At 42.1% G+C, this 19,321-nt stretch overlaps 2 protein-coding genes across 2 annotated transcripts in view; one reads left to right on the top strand and one right to left on the bottom strand.

Annotated features, from left to right (window-relative positions):
- Positions 1–8: 8 nt before the first annotated feature.
- Positions 9–19,321, bottom strand: part of dnajc17 (DnaJ (Hsp40) homolog, subfamily C, member 17) — a 43,154-nt gene continuing 23,841 nt past the window's right edge. The window contains exon 11 of the mRNA XM_034675856.1: positions 9–274. Within this exon, the coding sequence (XP_034531747.1) occupies positions 152–274 (123 nt within the window). The 3' untranslated portion in view covers positions 9–151. The remainder of the gene's footprint in view (positions 275–19,321) is intronic.
- Positions 11,263–14,276, top strand: LOC117806796 (cdc42 effector protein 3). The gene is made up of 3 exons (XM_034675857.1): positions 11,263–11,347; positions 11,455–11,611; positions 13,050–14,276. Exon 3 carries the CDS (start codon positions 13,163–13,165, stop codon positions 13,775–13,777), a length of 615 nt encoding a protein of 204 aa, XP_034531748.1. The 5' UTR covers positions 11,263–11,347; positions 11,455–11,611; positions 13,050–13,162; the 3' UTR covers positions 13,778–14,276.

Here is a 19,321-nt window from a genome sequence, read left to right as displayed (position 1 = left end):
CATTTTTTTTAACTATTAAAAAGATTTATTTGTCCACACAGTGTAAAAACATGACAACAAAACAGTGAGGAGGCTTTATGAAACTAAAGCCTGACACAGATTCATTTATTAAATAGCTGCAGGCTGGTACCCAGTGTGGTCCTGCTGTGGACTATGACCCTCCATCTTCCTCATCGTCTCTCTGCATTTGTTCTATGAGTTTCTGTCGCTCAGCAGCCTGCCTCATCTTCATCATCACCACACTCTCATAGTCACGCTCGTTTGTCAGGGCGCTCTGCAAGAGAGAGACACAGAGGTGTTAATGCAGGGGGGAAAACAGAACTTGCACATACACCTCTCAGGAGGAGGTGTTTTCTGTCGGACGTGTGTTCACATCTCGATATACTCTGTTTGATGGTGGTGTAGGTGAGAGGAGGAGTGCTGGGTAGGAGAAGTCTTCTATCAAGGCGACTGTTATGTGTTCATTTATTTGCAACATATGTACATGTATGTATATGTACATTTCTACAAGACAAACAGCCATTTAAAACAATGAACTGACAGATGTAGTGGATGGCAAAGAGCACTAGGCAGAGAAACTCTGCTCAATGTGAACCACATCATCACTTCACCCACTCAGTAGCAGTGAATTCTTAAGACCACTGCCTGCTACATTCACACAGCAGTTCACCCTGACCTGTTGTGGAAATTGAACCCGGGAGCTAGAAGGAAAAGGTCAGGATAAAGTTGGGGTGAAAAATATGCTTTGGCACAAGTATACTAAGAGTGCAGTGCAAGAAAGAGGCTTAAGACGGTGTGTCATCTAATTATCTCTATTAAAACAGACAAATAAAAGATCCACCATCTTTAAATTGAAGCCATAATCAATTAAGATAGAAGATGAATGACATAATGTTCTTAAGTTGGATAACTTACTTGTTTTTTAAGACCTTTTGAAGTTACAAATGTGTTTTATACATAGACTGTATAAATAATGGACTTAGTCTCCATGACGTCACCCATCTGTTTCTGAAGCGCTGTTTTGAAGCCAATCGTCGGTGGGAACCATATTGGATATGCTAAAGTCAACCTGACTTCTGTCGAGGTAAAGAGGCGGGCTTTGAGCCTCCTAGCCAACAGATACAGTGTTCCCGCCTATCAATCTAATCCGCTGTGCCTCTCATAATAGAAAACTTGTAATGTTAATATCTTCGAAATCGCTGCTTTATGGAAAAATTCACCCCCTGTACAGTGTGTGCCGACCGAGAGATGAGCATTCTAGGCTACAGTCGTTTTTGTACCAGGCTGTAAACATGTTTATTTCTGCTATAAAGATCAGCTTTTTTGAATTAGTATGTGATTTCCGGTACTTCGGGAGCCAGACTCAAGCAGACACTCGAGAAACTGCAGTTTCAACATTTCCTGGTTGGCTTCAATTCTAGCCGCCAGAGGTTGCCGCTTGGTTTAATGTCACTTGCTGTTGCTTTAGACTGTAGGGATTTTATCTCAGGTTTATGGGGCTATTGTAACAGACCTTTTCTATAACTTATTTAAAATTTTATGGAAAATAATCTTGTCCCAGGATCCTACATTTACCATAATTTAAGCACTTAAACCTTTCATTGGGCAGCTCTGAGGTTTATAAATGCTAAAAGTCTTCCAGACGGTTTGTTGCAAAAAAGACTTGCTGTCAAGAACAAACCAAGATAACATCACAAAGCTTCACTCCCCTAACTTGATGTGAAAATCAGTGGAATAAACCCTTTAATCATAATTCAAGATCATTTGATTGAGCAATATTACGGGCATAAAGTCATGGAGAAGTCAAACACATGAATATTACATCATAACAACAGCGACTCAGAGCAGCATGGAGCAAATGACACCACTGTCACCATCCACTGTCTGTTTGCTTTCACGACGGGGCCTGTGGGTGCTCAGTGGATGAAGGAGAAGGCTTTGGATGCATGCTCTCATCTCATTTACCATCAGCGTGACGGCAGGGTGAACATGCATGAAGCTGCAGTCGGCAGAGCAACTGTGACAGGGTAATTCCGCTGCCTGAGGTCATTTAACCCAAAAATGAGGGCTTAGATTGAGCCTGGCAGTCGCAGTGGGGTTTTACTGTGTGTGATGTCTTCGATGGATTTGGGCTTGGACTACTACGGTGAAGGATTCTCTTGCTGAGGGAGGGAATGGGAGAAGGCAGCCACTGGATAATCAAGCACAGTCCAGACGTCTCACAGACACAGGTCAAGAGCTGTACACAAAGGTAGTCAAAGGAAGTCAAATGTGGGCCTATGCTAGCATTTTAGGTGCTTATTTATATAACACACACACATATGTACTCATAGACACAATCATCCAAATTTGGCGATGTGTCCTAAGAATGAGCCAGAGTTTTATAGGATTATATCAAGGAAGTCTGCTGGGCCAAGGAAGTGTCTCTTTATCAAGACAGTGAGTTGCAGGAGAGAGCAAGTGAATGTGTGCATGAAGGACTGAGTGAGAGCGAGTGAGTGTGTGCATGAAGGGCTGAGTGAGAGCGAGTGAGTGTGTGCATGAAGGGCTGAGTGAGAGCGAGTGAGTGTGTGCATGAAGGACTGAGAGAGACGGCTAGAGTGAGCGTTGTGGAGGAGGAGAGGTAGGTTTTTGTCAATGTGCTCCCTGAGCTGAGGCATCTGGAAAACATCACGGGGACTCCACCATCCATGTGCAGAGAAAAAGAGGGGAATCATGGAAGAAGAAGAGGAGAGGAGAGGAGAGGAGAGGGTCGGTGAGGGGAAGTTATCCCCCCTGTCCCTCCCTCCCTCCCTCCTCCTCCATCCTGCCTCTGGATTGAGGAAAGCTGCTATTATCATTCCAGTAATGTGAGCTCAAGCCCTCGTCTGACACGTAACTCTGAAATATCACGCGAACACCATTAAGTAAATAAACAGGCCTTGCATCTTTAGATTAAACCAAACACAAGCAAGTACACAAGAAACGGATGAAAATGCTTCCTCTTCTGTGATATAGCTCAACTCTGCCCTGCCCTCTACTGGTCACTATACTGAACTGCACCTTAAAACTCTCAAGTCAGAGTTAGATTGACTTTTTCTGTACTTGGCATGGTGATGGGTGGACAGCACAAGGGTTATAATAAAGGGGAATTCTGAGTATTAACAGGTGCTTTATGGGTAATGTGATGCACTTCTTCTCTCAATGAAGAATGTTTCCTTGCCTCAGGTGTTGACTTGTAATGTACATTTTTAGCCAGTGCATCACAGTAACCAAACACTTGATTGTGTACGTATGCATGCATATGTATGTGTGTGCAGGGTGAGTAGGAAACCACAGAGCACAAACAATAGGCCCAGAGAGGAGGGCACGAGGCCACCGCAGAGGTAGAATGGTAGTAAAACCTCACACGCACACACACACACACACAAACAAGCTAAGGATTAGTGACGTGACATCAGCACATGGCGAGGCCTCCAAACAGCACACCCCAGTCTGACCCCAGGCCAGTAATGACATCATGAATACCACCAGTGCTGTGAGTCAGGGAGTGTATCACACAAACACACACACACACACACACACTCTCTTCTCGCACTCCTTCCCACACACAGCAGGAGGCATCCCACAGCGCAGGTGGCCGCTGAGTTCCCCCGGCACAGGCTGTCAGATCAGCTGCAAATTACACCATTCCAGTGTGTGTGTTTGTGCGAGATGTGTGTGAGTCCGTAAGTATTTCGGCACAAGTGAGTGAGTATGTGAGGAAATGAGTGTGTGCCTATGCACTAGAGAGGACAGTGTGTGTGGACTAGGGCCGCTGTAAAATCAAGCATGCTATCTCTACAACAGAGGAAAAATAGAGAGATCCGCTCACGTCAAATTATCACAAGAAGTTATTTCGCCAGGAAAGTTTAAACTTGTACAAAAATATGAATAGACAGTACATGTATTTGCAAACCAATATACAAACAAATTGTAGTATCAATGGTGACCTGTTCAAGAGCTTCAGCTCTATGCCAACAATGTAAATGTGAATGTAAATGAACACAGGACTTGAGTCACTAAAGTAGATGGCCTGCTGCTGCAGATTCCACCTGCTACAACTACTACTATCAGTCTCACCACTATCATCTGTCTCTCTTCATCTCCCTATCTGTCCCTCTTTCCAACCCCAACTCTGTCTAGGCAGATGGCTAACATGAGTCAAGGCTGCTCGGGGTTTCTGCCTGTTAAAAGAAAGTTGGTCCTTGCCGCTGTAACTTGCTAAATGCTGCAAAGTGCTCTACTCATGGTGGATTAAGGTGAGATCAGAGACCTGTCTGTAAGATGGGACTGGATCTTATCCTGGCTTGATGTTGGGTCTTTGTTAATATAATTTAATATAGAGTACGGTCTAGACCTGCATTGTTTGTATGCGTCTTGAGATAATGTTTGTTGTGATTTGGTGCCTAAAAAAGATTGATTGATTGATTGATTGATTGATTGATTGTTTGATTGATTGATTGGACAAAAACAGAGACATTTGCAACTCATGCTTGTGCAGCAACCTTATCAACAATAGACCTGCCCCTGTGTTCTTTTAATTGGAGATTTAAGGCGTAAGATGTGCTGGTATTTGAAATCTTTGACATGAAAAGAATCATCTTCTCTTTGGGCATCAGAAAATAAAAAGTTTGAGGTGTTCTGGGAGAAGAGTAAATCCTACAATTCCCCAAGGTACACTTCAGATCATTGTGTGAGCTGTGCCCACCTTTCTGCAAATGTTTGTGCAGCTCCTTTTTTTTTTAGGAGAAAACACCACGTGTTGCATTTTTTGTTCTTTATATGCCTAAAAACCTGACAGATGAATCACCCTGGAAGATGTCAGTGATGATTGTATAATCATTATGGTGGTTGCATAATAATTTTTAATTCTGACTCCAAATCTAAAAAACTCAAAATGATTCCCTCTCACACATTCTTTTTTTGAATACCTCCACTTTCGCTCAACACTAAACTGTACAGACTTCTAACCTTTTTATTTGTTGCTTACCTTGCAGTTTCTTACTTTATCCTGCAGTGTGTGAGGTTACCAGTTTGTATTTGATAACTGGATTAAATATGACCCTCATCCGCCATCAGATATCTCTAACTACATGCTCACAGAGCCAAGATGTGATCTCTGCTGCCAAGAGAAAAATGGTCTCTTTAAGGAAGCCTTCTCTGTGGTCCGGGCTAACATTTCTGCCGCTAATGCACTCTGGTGAAGTTAATCAAGGGGCTATTTATCTGCAGTGTGTGTGGTGGTGGCGCAGTGTGTGTTTCACTGTGGGTGAGTGTGTCACAGAGCTATGGAGAAGGTGATTTATGAGAGGCGATCACTTATTTAGAGATCATTTGTGTGCGAGTGTAAGAGAGAGCGAGTGTGTGTGTATATGTGTGTGTGTGGGTGCCCGAGCACTCCCGCGTAACTCAAACAAACAGGCAGCGGGCAGTGGGTGCTGCACATGCAATGCTGGAAACCCAAGGTGAAATTCCTCTGCAGGCAAAACTGGAGCTTTGCAAATGGAAGAGGATTAATCATCATTCATTACAAGACTCAGTAGACATAAAACCCCAAAGGTCTGCTCTATTATACTGTTTTTGTTAGTGAAGAACAAACACTACACAGAGATTAAGGCTCAAATCGATTTCCTGTATTTAACCCTTTACATGCACATGTCCTGTTAACATCTGGTTTTTGAATGAAACTACAAGACAGACCTTTTTTTATTAGACAGTGAAGGCCATGTGTCTGTGGAGGGGAGCTCTGCAAATCTTGGCTTAGTAAGTACATCTACAGATCGCTGATTGTGACAATTATTTCATACTAGAGTCGAGGATTAACAGACATCCCGAAAACTACACTGGGAAACATATCAACTGTATAAAAAAATTGCAGCAACTTTAAAAACGCAGTCATCAGATTATCTCAATTGGAACTCCCATAGTAATTTGTAGCTTTGACAAATTATAAAGATGATTCCCTAAAGTCACTGTGAGGAATATTGAACTGAGTTTGAAAAAGCGTCACTCCTACTCTAAAGCCACTTCATGACTTACAAAGTAAAGTGAGATTATCAGTGACGTCTCCCATCTGTTTCTGAAGCTCTGTTTTGAAGCTAATCGTCGGTGGGAGCCATATTGGAAATGCTGAAGTCAACCTAACTGCTGTCGAGCTAGTGTGAGGTAAAAAGGCGGGCTTTGAGCCTCCTAGCCAACAGCTACAGTGTTCCCACCTGTGCCGATCGAGAAATGAGCTATTCAGACTAAACTAATTCTTTGTACCAGGCTGTAAACATGTTTATTTCTGCTGTAAAGATCTGCTTTTTGAATTGGTGTGTATGTGGTTTCCACATTGGCTTCAATTCTCGTGGCTGGAGGTTGCCACTTGATTAGGACTCTGCTGGTGAAGTTAGCAAACAGGAGAAGTTTTATGTCTTTACATAATTTTCTTTATATTTAATGTTCTCTCCTCATGAGTGATAATAAAGCAGGATTAGCAGAAAGAGGTACGTTTTCTGTTAAAGTGGTGTTTCAGACAGGGAAACCCTAAAGTGTGCATATTTACTTTATTTAGACACAAATTGGAACAGCAGAGCACGCATCATGACGTGGTTAGTCGTAGCCAGAAATGAATACATGACCTCATCACTCTGCATCTGTCTTGAACAAAGAAAAGTGGTATTGAAAAGAAGATCTGTGTTCTACTACTTGCTTCCACATCAAATGCACACTTGGGCAAGAGCTACATCTTATCCACATTGGGTGACAGTGCTCCTGGGAAATGCGGTTTTATTCCCAGAAAAACACCAATGAGAGGTCCCCAGAATGAACACTACAGAAAATTTCCTCACAGTGCCTTTAGGCTTGTTAATAAAATATTATAGTAAAAAATAGACATCTTTATCAGTATCAGGTTCTAAGTCCAACCCCTCCCTTGAAATCCAAAATCTTGAGCATTTCTTGATTAATGCATCGCTATTCCTTTAGGGCTGAAAGTTAGGGAAAAGGTGCAAATCTAATCTTATCATTTATCACTTTAAACTTGAATGGAAGGCACAAAACAACCTGCTAAATCTTGGAGGAACGGAATGGAATTAAAGATGAGTCTTCTGAGAAAGTGACACAGTCTCAACACTTTCCCCTGATGCATTCAGTATAAGTTTTTATATGTGAGGGGAGGTGAATGCATGTGGTTGTACGTGGTCACGGTGTTGAACAGAGGAAGCATGTTGAACAGAGATGGAGAGTGTCTTTGGAAACTGCAAAAGTAAAAGAAATAAACAGTGAAAAGAGAAATGGCAGTAAAGAGCTGAACTCCCGGTGCCCTGGCATTTCTCTTTATGATGGATGAGCTCAGGGATCCTAGAATGGGGAGATGTGGGGGTTTGGCTTCTTTAATATCCAACAATACTTCGTTGTAAAAGCAAAATTATGTCTTTCACATCCTGGCCTTCCAGTAAAAGCCCTCTGATTGCAACAGATTTCACATTAAAACAAAAAGGGGCCACAGGACTGGTGTAAGAATGCAGTCTGGACCTTGGAGATGTCAAAAAGAGCTCAGGCAATATGACGAGAGAGAAAAATGAAATCAAGGTCCTGCACAAAAAATGTAAACTGTTGTTGCTTTGTCTATACGTACATATACAGTATGTTCCCATATTAACACAGGTTCTTATCTAATAAATGTGCATAACAAACAGATGGTGGAATATATTCTGCTGTACACTGTTTACATCATATCTGCAGTCTTCAAAGAAATACAAATACCCCAGCCATCATTATGCAATTACAAATGACTCTGTGCCAGCAGCACATTCTCAGCCTACACTGACCGCCTACAGTCACTGAAAAAATAACATGTTATGAGTGATGCATGTGTGTTCTTTATGACAACTGCAATACAATAGGAAGACCTCTACACTACAGATGTTTCATATTGCGAAATCCTGAGTTCCCCCATCCAGGTGGTCTCGTACCAGCTCCGTTTGAAATGGGTCAAATCTTGAGCTGATCACATATTATTATTAGTGTCTTAAAAAAAAAAAGACATACATATAGAATATTTATTACCCAGTTGTGTTAAATACTTGATTCTGATTGATTTAACCTCATAACAACTGGGATTGACTCTCAGCAGCAAAGCAATGCCATGTCAGGTGATATCAAATCGCTCATGAAAGAAGTTGTGCACATTGCACCTCTGCCTGTTGTGGCAAGAACGTTAGCTTCCATCAGGATTCTGTATCTGCAGGCTTAACAGCATGGAGGATATTTTTAATGTTAGATCCTGTCCTGCAATCCAGGCAACAGCAGCAGAACTAGAAAGTGCATCTAAGTTTCCAATCACTGCTAAGTAAGTTAAACCAAAAGGGGTGGTGTTAACAGCAATAGCAAAAGTTCTAATAATTGCCCGGATTATTTCTTAAAGATGTGTCAACTGTAAAGCCTGTGAAGAAGCAGAGCTGACAAGGACACACGTGAACATATTTTTTTAAGCTTTATGAATCACCAATTTTTAAGGAAATAAAATCCTCTTTAAGTCAACTTTCATGTCAACTGTTATCGTTTGTAGTTAATAGCTAGGTATTACTAAGCAGGGTCATGTTTAGTGAACAGGTGCTTGTGCAAATCAGAATTCCTTCAGGGTGAGCAAAACCCCTTCACTTCGTGTCAGGGTCTTTCCTACCCAGGATTCACTTTGGATGCTAGTTTGAATAACCATCTGGTCACTATACATTATTCCTTGCATAGCATATAAAACAGATTTTCTTAAAGGGAAAGTTTTGTCTTTTTTAGTCAGTTTCAGCAGAGAATGTCAGGGAGGAGGGACCACATTCAAACACATGATTTTGCAACTCTGTAGCACGGTGTTATAAAGTTTAGTCCACTTGAATTCACATTTTAAAATATTAAAAATATGTTTCAAATTGTAATATTAAATGGTGCCTGAAGGCTAGAAAATGTATCAAAGCAAATTCATGTGTAAAACCTAACATGTTAATAATGAAGCTGTTTAACATTGATTTAGTATCTGCATTTCTTGGCATTGTCTTTTACAACCATACTGTGTGAGACCTGATGAGACCTTACTCTGCTGATTACAAGCTCCTGTAGGCTTTGTCATGTGTTAATGAGTCTGCACTTGGTATTGTATAACATAACACCTGGACTTTGACTGTTGTTAGTTCTTTGTCATGTTGCGGTCATGGAGTAAATTGTCTGTCAGCACTCTCCTGTTAGCAGCCAGACAGCCAAGTTTCTGTTGGAGCTCTTTCAGAAAGCTCATCACTGAGTCATAACTTTGAAGACAAACTGTGACGACAATGGTTGGGATGATGAAAGGACACTGCAAAGGGTAGCTTGCAGAAACTGTTTTAAAGGCAGATACAGACGGAGCAGCAAAGTTTCCACTTTAAGGAAGGAATAGACGGCATAGTCCAGTAGGTTTTCCGGTCTGAGTAAAAATGAACGTACTACAAGGTGAATTTAAGTACAGAGTGTGCTGTGTTTCTAGTCATTAAAAAAATGTTTTTCATATAAAAGAATCAGACAGCTCTTGTCCTAAATCCAGTCTAAATGCCGGCTCTCCAAGTGCCTTGATACAGCGGAAGCTTGGGAACACACAACAAAGAGCCAGAAGAATATCCACCAAAGCCTCAGTTTGGGCTTCTAGCGCCAGTCAAAGCAATATCTGGAAACACTTTTTATCCTGCAACAACAAAAACACACAGCATCCCAGATTTCAGGCCCTGCATAGCTGCATCAAACCACATCGCCCGCTATGGTCAAGCCTTAGAAAAGAGGCTTACACACAAATCGTGCCTGGGCTAAACGCATCGGCCCGGAGGCTACATAGCATGACAACACAACTTATACAGTCAGACCAACTTTGGTCAGACGGCAGGTCTTGTGAGGTCATTCCCAAACACTGGATATAACACCAGCTCTTCTCCATGATTGTCTACTAGCATGATAGCAGCTCTGCAGTGTACGGTGGAGGAAGGAGGGAGTTTCTCAGAAGAGAAATGTTTAAAAATGTTCTGTTTCGGTCTTGAGTAAATGTTATGATAATTTCATTTGCGTGAGTAATTGTGTCTGGTCTTGCAAACCGTTCTGGCTCTGGAGAGCAGAGCGGGAGAACAAGAGAGGATCAGGCGGCACGCCTCATGTTTATTGGATCGATTTGAAAGGACTGGAGGAAAAGTGAAAGTTACCATTTGTCCATTTCCTTCACACCCTGCGTGCTTCAGATCAGTAAATGAGAAGAAGTACTGAGATTGTGAACAAAAAGATCTTTAGCTGTGTCCTTTCTCTGTGGACTGTAATACTTTGGCATATACCTGATTTTTGTAGATTTGCTTTGAAACAGTGTTGCAGTGGTTTAAACTTTACTACAGTGATTAAATAGTATAAAGGGGGTAATAAACCTAAGGTGTGATATGCTTTAGTCCTGCCCATTTTAACACAAACAAATTCCATACGGCAGAGAAAAGTCTGCCATTGTGACACAATTTCCATTAATGTTTTGCTAAAGCATTCCAAAGGCAACATGCTGGAGGCGTGAGAATTGGAAATGCAACAAGTTATCTCACTTGTGCAATCCAGCGTGCCTGTACGTACATGTCTGTGTGAGATAGGGTGCTGTGATTACATAGAGGAGCTATAGGCTTCCAGTCAGGCAGAAGGGCCTGTGGAGTGGGCTGGTCTCCGGGGCTTTAGACAAGCCAACAGTAAGCAGGAAATCAGGAAATCAGCAGAGCAGAGGAACAATGACATGGAGATTAGAGATCTGTTAACCCCCTCCTCTGACCTGTTTGCTCACTGACTATGACTTCCTTTTAGGCACAAGCACACAATCTATGAGACACACACTCTCAAACACGCTCACCTCAGCCTCTTTCTGTCCCTCGCTCAAACACATTCACACCATTTTCTCCCGCATGTCGGCCTCTCTTTATCAAAGGGATTAAATCTGTACCGTACGCTTTGGTGCAGGTAATGGGTGCAGCCAGTCAACCCGCAGTGTGACACATGTGACTAAGAGGCCAACTCATATCCGACCAGGATGACATCATCTGAAGACTGGCGACGTTTTTAAAGAAGGATTACTGAAAATACAAACTACAGAAAGCCTTAAGGGAAAAAAAAACCTGAGGGACAGACTCCACCTGGATACCTCTTGTACTCTGACCTCACCTGCCTTATCTCTCAGACAGAGAGGACTTTCACCGGCACACCTGGAGAGGTCTGCAATGCAGCAGGGAGTTAACACTGGGGAGGATCAGCACTGAAGAAACAGAGGATAATAGGATCAAATATTCATCTGAGCAGCAGCAAAGCAAAGGTGAGAAGCTTTATTTTGGTCGTTACATTCTTCAACTAAATGTTAAACTTGTTTTTGACGCTGGGGAAAATACCGTTTGAAGTGACCCTGTTTCTCTCTCTCTCAAGGCTGCATAACCAGGTCTTCTCTGTAACTGTTGAACAAGCCTGATCATGTTAAGGGAGAGTTTGCCAACATGTGCAGGTAGACGCTTCCTTCTTTCCTGACAGAGCCGTGTGTGCATGTGTGGGGATTCTACTATCCTGTATTTGCTCAGTAAGACAGGTAAGAACGACCTAATCAATCTTTATCTCTTCAGTCGTTATTTATCTCGCTATAAAAACAACTGCAGGGAAAGAAAACTCTTGAAATGGTTGCTTTTAAATGGCGGTGAGAGTTTTCATCAAACATATTCCTCATCTGTCTCAAAGATGGATCATTTATGGCAGCCTTCTGGAGGATAATTTAAGAAACGTTTCTTGGCCAATGTGTTTTTATGGGCTTCTTTAATTTTGACTTGGCCTTGAAGTGTTTCCTGAATACAATACTCATGGCTGAAATCCTAGGACTCCTCCTTGGTCAAACTGACATGTTTGGAAAGGAATGCTGTTGTGTCCACGCTCTCCAATCTCCCGCTGCTACTAAAGTGCCGGTAAAACCTTTACAGGCCAACAAAACCTGTTTGCTGTAGTGGCTTACAAATTTACAGAGTGAGTGTTTCAAGTCACGAACACAGAGCTAATGTGGGCAAAGCTGTTTGGCTGTGTGAGACCGTAAAATCACAGACACTTAGCGGATTATCTAATCAGCGTGCCAGTGTTGATGAACTGGGGTCTGTTTTACTTAATAAAATGATTACAGGTCACGGCAGGCATAAGGGTCTCCTTGTTTTGAATAGTTTAACTGTAATAGCTGTATTACTCATACTGAACGAGACGTTTCCTTTAAAGTTGTATTAGTGGAAGTAAGTTTATGAACACAAAAGCCTCAAATTACATTACAAACGCGATAACTTATTTTAAAATGTATTAGAGTAGAGTGCAATGTTACGAATGGTTTAAGTATAACTCATCCTCTCAACTTCCACATCAAGAGTATCTGCATAACTCTCACACCGCAGAAAAATGAACTAATTGCATCCGTATTATTTGTATTTTTCCCCAAATCATAAACATGTGTTCTGAGACATTGTAGTCCTGATATCTGACTGAAGTTACGGTAAAAACCTCCTGTTCTGCCAAAACAAAATGTGAAGAGATGGATTTTCTTACATGCAGGAAAACAATAACCCTTTGGGAATCTGTGTTTTTGTTGTTTTAGTTACTGGAAGTCTCAAGTAGGCTAATATATTTCCTCAAGAAGACAGGCTGCAGACCACACCTGCTCTTATGAGAAAAACAAGGATTTGGGGAGTAAATATTTAGAGATGAAAGACTAAAAGCATTGTGGAGCGTACCACTGAAGCCAAATAATACTGAATTTCATTAAATCAAAATCAAGCAGAGCAGGTGCAATCTCAAAACATGGCTGCTGATTCACATCAAGCCAACTGATAAAGCACCACGCTCACATCTGCTGCTAAATTACATGAGGAGCGCAGGCACAGACCTGCTCCGTTTTCCACTGAGAGGAGATTCAGAGTGCAGTCTTGATTAAAAAAATGCAGTCACAGGAAACTTGTTATCAGAACAACATTTGTTCATGTGCGTGTGTTTTGTTACAGATGGCGGAATGCTTTTAAGCTTCACCAGCACCTGAAGATTTATTGACGAACAAAGGATACACCTTCAAGGACTTATAAAGACATTCAAGTTGAACAAAAACAGATCTGACAACATGCCGCTGAGAACGTCACTGTACAGGAAGCCGTCCTCTGGTCGTTGGACCAGCCGGAAGCGCAGGGAGGTGCTGTCGGTCAACATGATCAGCCTCCCGCTGGCTGATTTCCGCCATATCTCACACATCGGCAGTGATGCCCATACGGACAGCTTTGGAGACCTGTCCTTCTTGAAAATGGGCCACAATTTGCTGCTGCAAAGCTCCCAGAGTGAGCAGAACCTCTTCCTGGCCTGCTCTCCGCCACCCAAGCCCCCACGTCTGAACTTAGATGAGGCGGAGGGGTCAGAGAGCCCTGACTGGAATGCAGACCACCAGAACATCACGCCTCAGAAGAGGAAGAAATGCAGCTCCATGCCGCTTCTGGACAGCGCGGAAGGAGACGAAGAGATGGAAAAGGAGGATGGGTACCAAAGAGGGAATAAAGTTGCTTCCAGTCAGACTCAAAGGTCTGGATGGGGCAGTCTGAGTTCAGACAAGGACGGGGACTCTACAGACACCTGTGACACAAGTGCTGGGCAGCAAAAGGATGAGGACAGTGGCTTTTCTTTTAGCCTCGACCTGGGCCCCTCAATCCTGGATGACGTACTCCAGGTGATGAACAAACACAACTAGACGAGATATTTGATGAACAGGGAAGAGGAGCTTGAGAAATCATTTGGAAGTCAAAGTGATTTTGTGGACAAACCTAATATCCCTTCAATCTTGGATGACGTCCTCTAGGTGATGGACAAACTCTTGAGACACTTACCAGACTAAGGAGGAGGGCTTTGGATAGAGTGTGGAATACGTAGAAGAGATACAAGTCAGTGATGCTGTGGGCAACTTAAAATCCTGAAAGACTGGTTATTGTTCAGATAAACTGAAGCTTTCTGACTTTGTGATCCCTTTACTCCTTTTTATTCAATGGAGGAAAATAACTACTTAAAAAAGACTGATGAACTTCTTTTTCAGAGAAAAAAAACGTCATTGTTTTTGGGCTTGTTTAAAAGTTAACCTGCAATAATAAAAGGAAGACATTAAGGTCTCCTTCAAGGCAGCCTTTGCGGAGGTGAATATCAGGTTTGAGTTAATCATTGAACTCTGTCTAATATTAAACTCAAGTTGGACTTTTTAACCTTCCTTTTCTTCCCTCTTATGCTACAATAATCCCTAAGACCGCACAGCACAGCCCTGGAAACGGCTGTTAAGACTTAAGAGTGTTGTGTTTAAGAAAAGAAAAGCTGCGGCTGGAATCCAAGGTCCTCGAGCTGCGATGTCTTGGCTCTTGGCGTGCTTGCCAATCTATTGTGTGCACAGGGCAATTTTTCCTCCGCACGCATCCCAGAGGCCCCACTCAAAGGTAGACCAAGGTACCCCCCATCTCTCATTCTCAACAATGCAGTGAAAACAAACACTTAGCTCTGCTTCCAATAAAAGCCAGCCAGTCAGTGGTGGCATTTTGGGCTGTGGACCAAGCCAGGCCACAGGTCCAAGACCTCAGAGGAACATTAAAAAAAAGGCAAAGAAGCAAGAGCAGGCTGTTTTCTTAGCTGCAAATCAGAGTCTGATGCTGTGGTGAGTGGCACACGAGAAAGAAAGTGGTAAAGGGAAACGTGATACTTCCACATATGCAGGGGGTGTCGAGGGAGGAGGACCAGAAACATCCATTACTGCAGCAAAAAGTCTTGATGAGGGTTTAAACACTACCGTCTGACCAAACAGACCCCCAACACAAGAAAGATACATGCATGAGTCTCACATGCATCGTCTGGCATGCATGTACATTTAAGCACGCATGGCTGAACTAAGATATTTGGAGACAATTTCAGGGGACTTTCCTCAGGTATTAGTAGGACAGAGCCGCACTCTGTGCTTTAGCAAGGGGGTTGTTAGGAAAGACTGTGGGGCGAACACAGAATCAGTCAAATTCCTACGTTTCCCACGAGTAATGTTGCAGAATATACGAACCACAAGTGTCCTGATCTAAAAACAGATTTGGAATTCTATGTATGTCCAAACACTAAAAGCAATGTTTGTGGATATGTCTGTACATCTGTTTTAGCATCTCTCGTTGTAAACTGGTTATCAGTGCCTCTTTTGTTTTGTATATCTTAAGACAAAAGCACATCGTGAATCATTTCCTGCTTTGAAAAAATGTACTGTTTGGTATTTTGGAGATGTAAAGAAAAAAAATATTTCAAATTCCAAAATTGGTGGTTTTGTGAATAGAAGTGCTCCCGTCAACCTTTAATCCTTTGACACTGTGTACACACACTGATGGACAGATATTTATTTGGCTTTTTAACAGTCAGCAGCCACTGTGGGAGCAATAAGCCTCGTCTGTCACTTAAAGCCGACGGTTCCTGGAAAAGTTATAACCTTGAATTATCCAGCACAACAAGCAGCACGATATTATCTGGAGGAGGACAGACACACAGGCCTAAATTAGACAGGCATGTCAGGCTGCATTTTGTGTGCAGTCACAAATTTGGTAGAGCAGTAAATAGAGTTTTGAAGCATCTGTTTATTTGTCAGCAGAACGCCTGTTTCATAGAGAGATGTTGAAAGGCAAAATAAGGGTGTGGCCAACATGTCAGACTTTGTTATACAAGGACATTTTCAAAGCTTTTTAGTCACACTTGACTTTGGACAGTGCTTTCTCGCCAACAATCAAAGCCTTTTGTTCATAAGGAAACAGGGCAGTGAAGGTGCAGTGTGTGATGTTTAGCGACATTAGCAGAACAGGTTTGGTAGAAATGGAATATAACACTCTTAGGTATGTTCACATTATAATAATTACAGGACTATAAATACTTTTAATTCAGATTAGGCCTTTTATATCTACACATGGGCGGGTCCCCTTCTATGGAGGCCACCATCTTTCAACGCCATGTTCTACCCAAGCGGCAACCTCCGGTCTAAAAATATGAGTCCAATGCGGAAGTGCTAAAAGCTGCAGTTCATCGAGGATCCGCTTGAGGCTGGCTCCGGAAGTACCGGAAGTCACATACACATGAATGGGAAAAAGGCGATCTTTACAGCAGAAATAAACATGTTTACAGCCTGGGACAAAAGACGAGTGTAGTCTGGGTAGCTCATTTCTCTATCGGCTCACACTGTGAGGGGGGTGAATTTTTTTCTAACGCGGCAATTTCGAAGATATTGAGATTACCAGTCTTCCAATGAGAGGCACAGCTGACTGCGGGAACACCGTAGCTGTTGGCTAGGAGGCTCAAACTCTGCCTCTTTATGTCACACTGGCTCCACAGCAGCAATGTGGCTACCGCCGACAATTGGCCTCAAAACAGCTCTTCAGAAACAGATGGGTGATGTCACGGATACTATGTCCATATTTTACACAGTCTATGGTTCTACTGTAGCACAGAATGGACAAAATAGGAACGTAAGTGTGAAATGCACCGGTTGGAAGTTGAAGAAGAGAGTGGTTGATGCACGCAAAAAAAATGTAGTGGTAGTGTCACGGCACACTGTCTCCCTGTTGGCTCCCTGAGTTGATGAGAGAGGCAGAAACCAACTGGGTAGGGGCTGGAGAAGAGCCACCACGGGATAAGCCCATTCTGTACCATTTCCTTTAGCCAACAGCCAAATATATGAACGGGCATCCAAAGCCTTGAAAGCCCTAGACATAAACTGAATCCCTGGGGTTGTGATCCTATGGCAATATTCTTTTTTTAAAGTAAAATCATGACAAATGAGGGATTACATTTATCGTGTATCGCAGGGGCTTGTTTTTGAAGGCTAACGTCTCTTCCATAATGGGAGGGGTGAGAAATCTGGCTGCTAGATATTAGGGATGGGCATTTCAAGCCAGAATGCTATTTGATAATTGAAAAAATTAAAAAAAATGTACTTTTAAAATGAGAAAATATTATAAGTAACTCTTCGATTTTTACAAAGTGAACAAATATTCGAAAATCCTCGCCATCCCTACTAGATATCGCTAAATATTCTCGTTTCTTTACACTGTACCTTTAAAGTTGGTATCCGTTCTTAGCATAATCTACAATATTAACATTTGCTTGCTGTAGACAAGAGTCCCTGGCTGCTATGACTCCATGCTCTACTCTGAGTGCAAAGAATCCCAAAACATTCAGCTCAACAAGAGTCTGTCATATGACTGATGTGAGAAACAAAAAAAAGATGCTGTAAGTGAAGACAAATTATCTTGTCTGCACTGAACAAACTGGCCGAGCTGTGAAGTTACACATCACATCTGGTAACACTTGACTCCCTTCAGAATCTAAACTTGGTGTCATAGAGAAAAGCAAAGACCCCCGTCATCTCACTGAGAAGAGAAGCTCTTATGAGTTAATTCTTTTGTCGGGTGCTAACCTAAGATGTGTCAGATGCTGTAGTTGCATCTTTCAGAGAGAGTTTTAAGATGCTTTTAAAATAAATGATTGATTTAACATGGCTTCATGATATTGTTTATGCTATCTGTAGCTTGTCACAACATAATATCAAGCTACATACGGTTAGGGCTAAACTAATCCACAACAGCTTTCCCCTGCTCTTGACACACATGATGAACTGGGTGTTTCTGGGTGTAACACAATAAAACTCTGGCCACACTTCTCTCACATCAGGCGATTCACACAGTCTCTAATCATAAAATGTGAAAAGACATATTTATATTTCAAGCCACCCTGAGTTTATGGACATTTCTTAAGGAAGAGTTTAGTCTTTTGTTTCATGAGGGTCCTGCTCCAAATAGACAAAATGTCACCAACAGATCCAAGCCAGTTTCTTGCCCTTATTTCAATTCAAACCTGATACACAGTTCTACTCAAACAACATAAATGAGAAAACTGTTACAGAGTCCAAACAGGTTTGGCTCTTCAATACAAAGCCCTATTATTGATTATTTTATTATTATTGATTATTAAATGTATTATTTTCAATCACAGTGTCTGCGTGTCTGAAAGTAGGACATATCTGCAGAAAATCTGACACCTAGTAAAAACTTTGTTAATTACATATAACAAAGGAAGGCCTGTGAACGTAAGAAGCTGAGTTATGCAGAATTGGAAGCGGGGGCAAAGCAGCGGATGGAATGCTGAAGTGTGCCCAGCTCAGGTGGCATATAGCAAGTTATTGGCCTTGTCCACCACCGGGATGGTGAAGAACCTAGGAATCAATGAATTTGGAGGAAGGCCATTAAAAAAGCCTCAGAAGCTGCTAGTGGATATGGCTTAAACAGTATGAAACTTGCTGGGCTCATAAAACAGCAGCTTAGTCCAACCTAATCCAACAGATTTTTTTCCCCACCCCATTTGACACTCACTTGAAGAACTCACTGGCAATTAGACACAAACATGCGGCAACCTACGGCCACAAGTATTAAAGCCATTGCAGGCAGTGTTATAAACTGCAGTTTCTGAAGGGTCCGCTTGAGGCTGGCTCCGGAAGTACCGGAAACCACATACACACCAATTCAAAAAAGCCGATCTTTGCAGCAGAAATAATCCCGTGTACAGCCTGGTACAAAAATTGAGTGGGGGGGGCGGGGGATTTTTTCATAACGCAGCGATTTTGAAGATACTAAGATTATGAGTTTTGCATTATGAGAGGCACAGCTGACTTGATTAACAGGCGGGAACACTGTAGCTGTTAGCTAGGAAGCTCAAAGCCCGCCTCTTTATCTCACACTAGCTTGACAGCGGTTAGGTCGACTTCAGCATATCCAATATGGCTCCCGCCGGCTTCAAAACAGCGCCTCAGAAACAGATGAGTGACGTCACGGATACCACACCCATTTATTTATACAGTCTATGGGCACAAAGGATGAATCTTATTATCATCTATTTACTATTTTACCAGGAAGCAGCCATACATCTCATTCTGTGTTCTGCTGATATTGGTTCTTTATCAGTTTAGCGCCACAACATAAAACTGTTATGAAGCAAACGAGCCAAACTCCTGATTTCCTGTGTGCATTCAAAACTAACCACTATTTCTTTTTGTGTTTGCTTCTGGTAAAATCCTTGTGAAAGGTGAACACTGAAGAGTCATTTTAAGCCTAGGTTTGTAAAGTTTACAGCTTGCTGTGAATACAATGATACTCATGCAGGCAACTCAGACTTGAATGATGGTTCAAGCAGTCAATTTCAGAGGCCGCCCTAATTTTTACTATGACTATTTTTTACTGTTGGCATT

This window comes from Notolabrus celidotus, chromosome 22 (genome assembly GCF_009762535.1).
Source record: "Notolabrus celidotus isolate fNotCel1 chromosome 22, fNotCel1.pri, whole genome shotgun sequence".
Taxonomy (NCBI): Eukaryota; Metazoa; Chordata; class Actinopteri; order Labriformes; family Labridae; genus Notolabrus; species Notolabrus celidotus.
The sequence above is the reverse complement of the archived record's forward strand: the minus strand, read 5'-3'. Positions and strand labels throughout refer to the sequence as shown.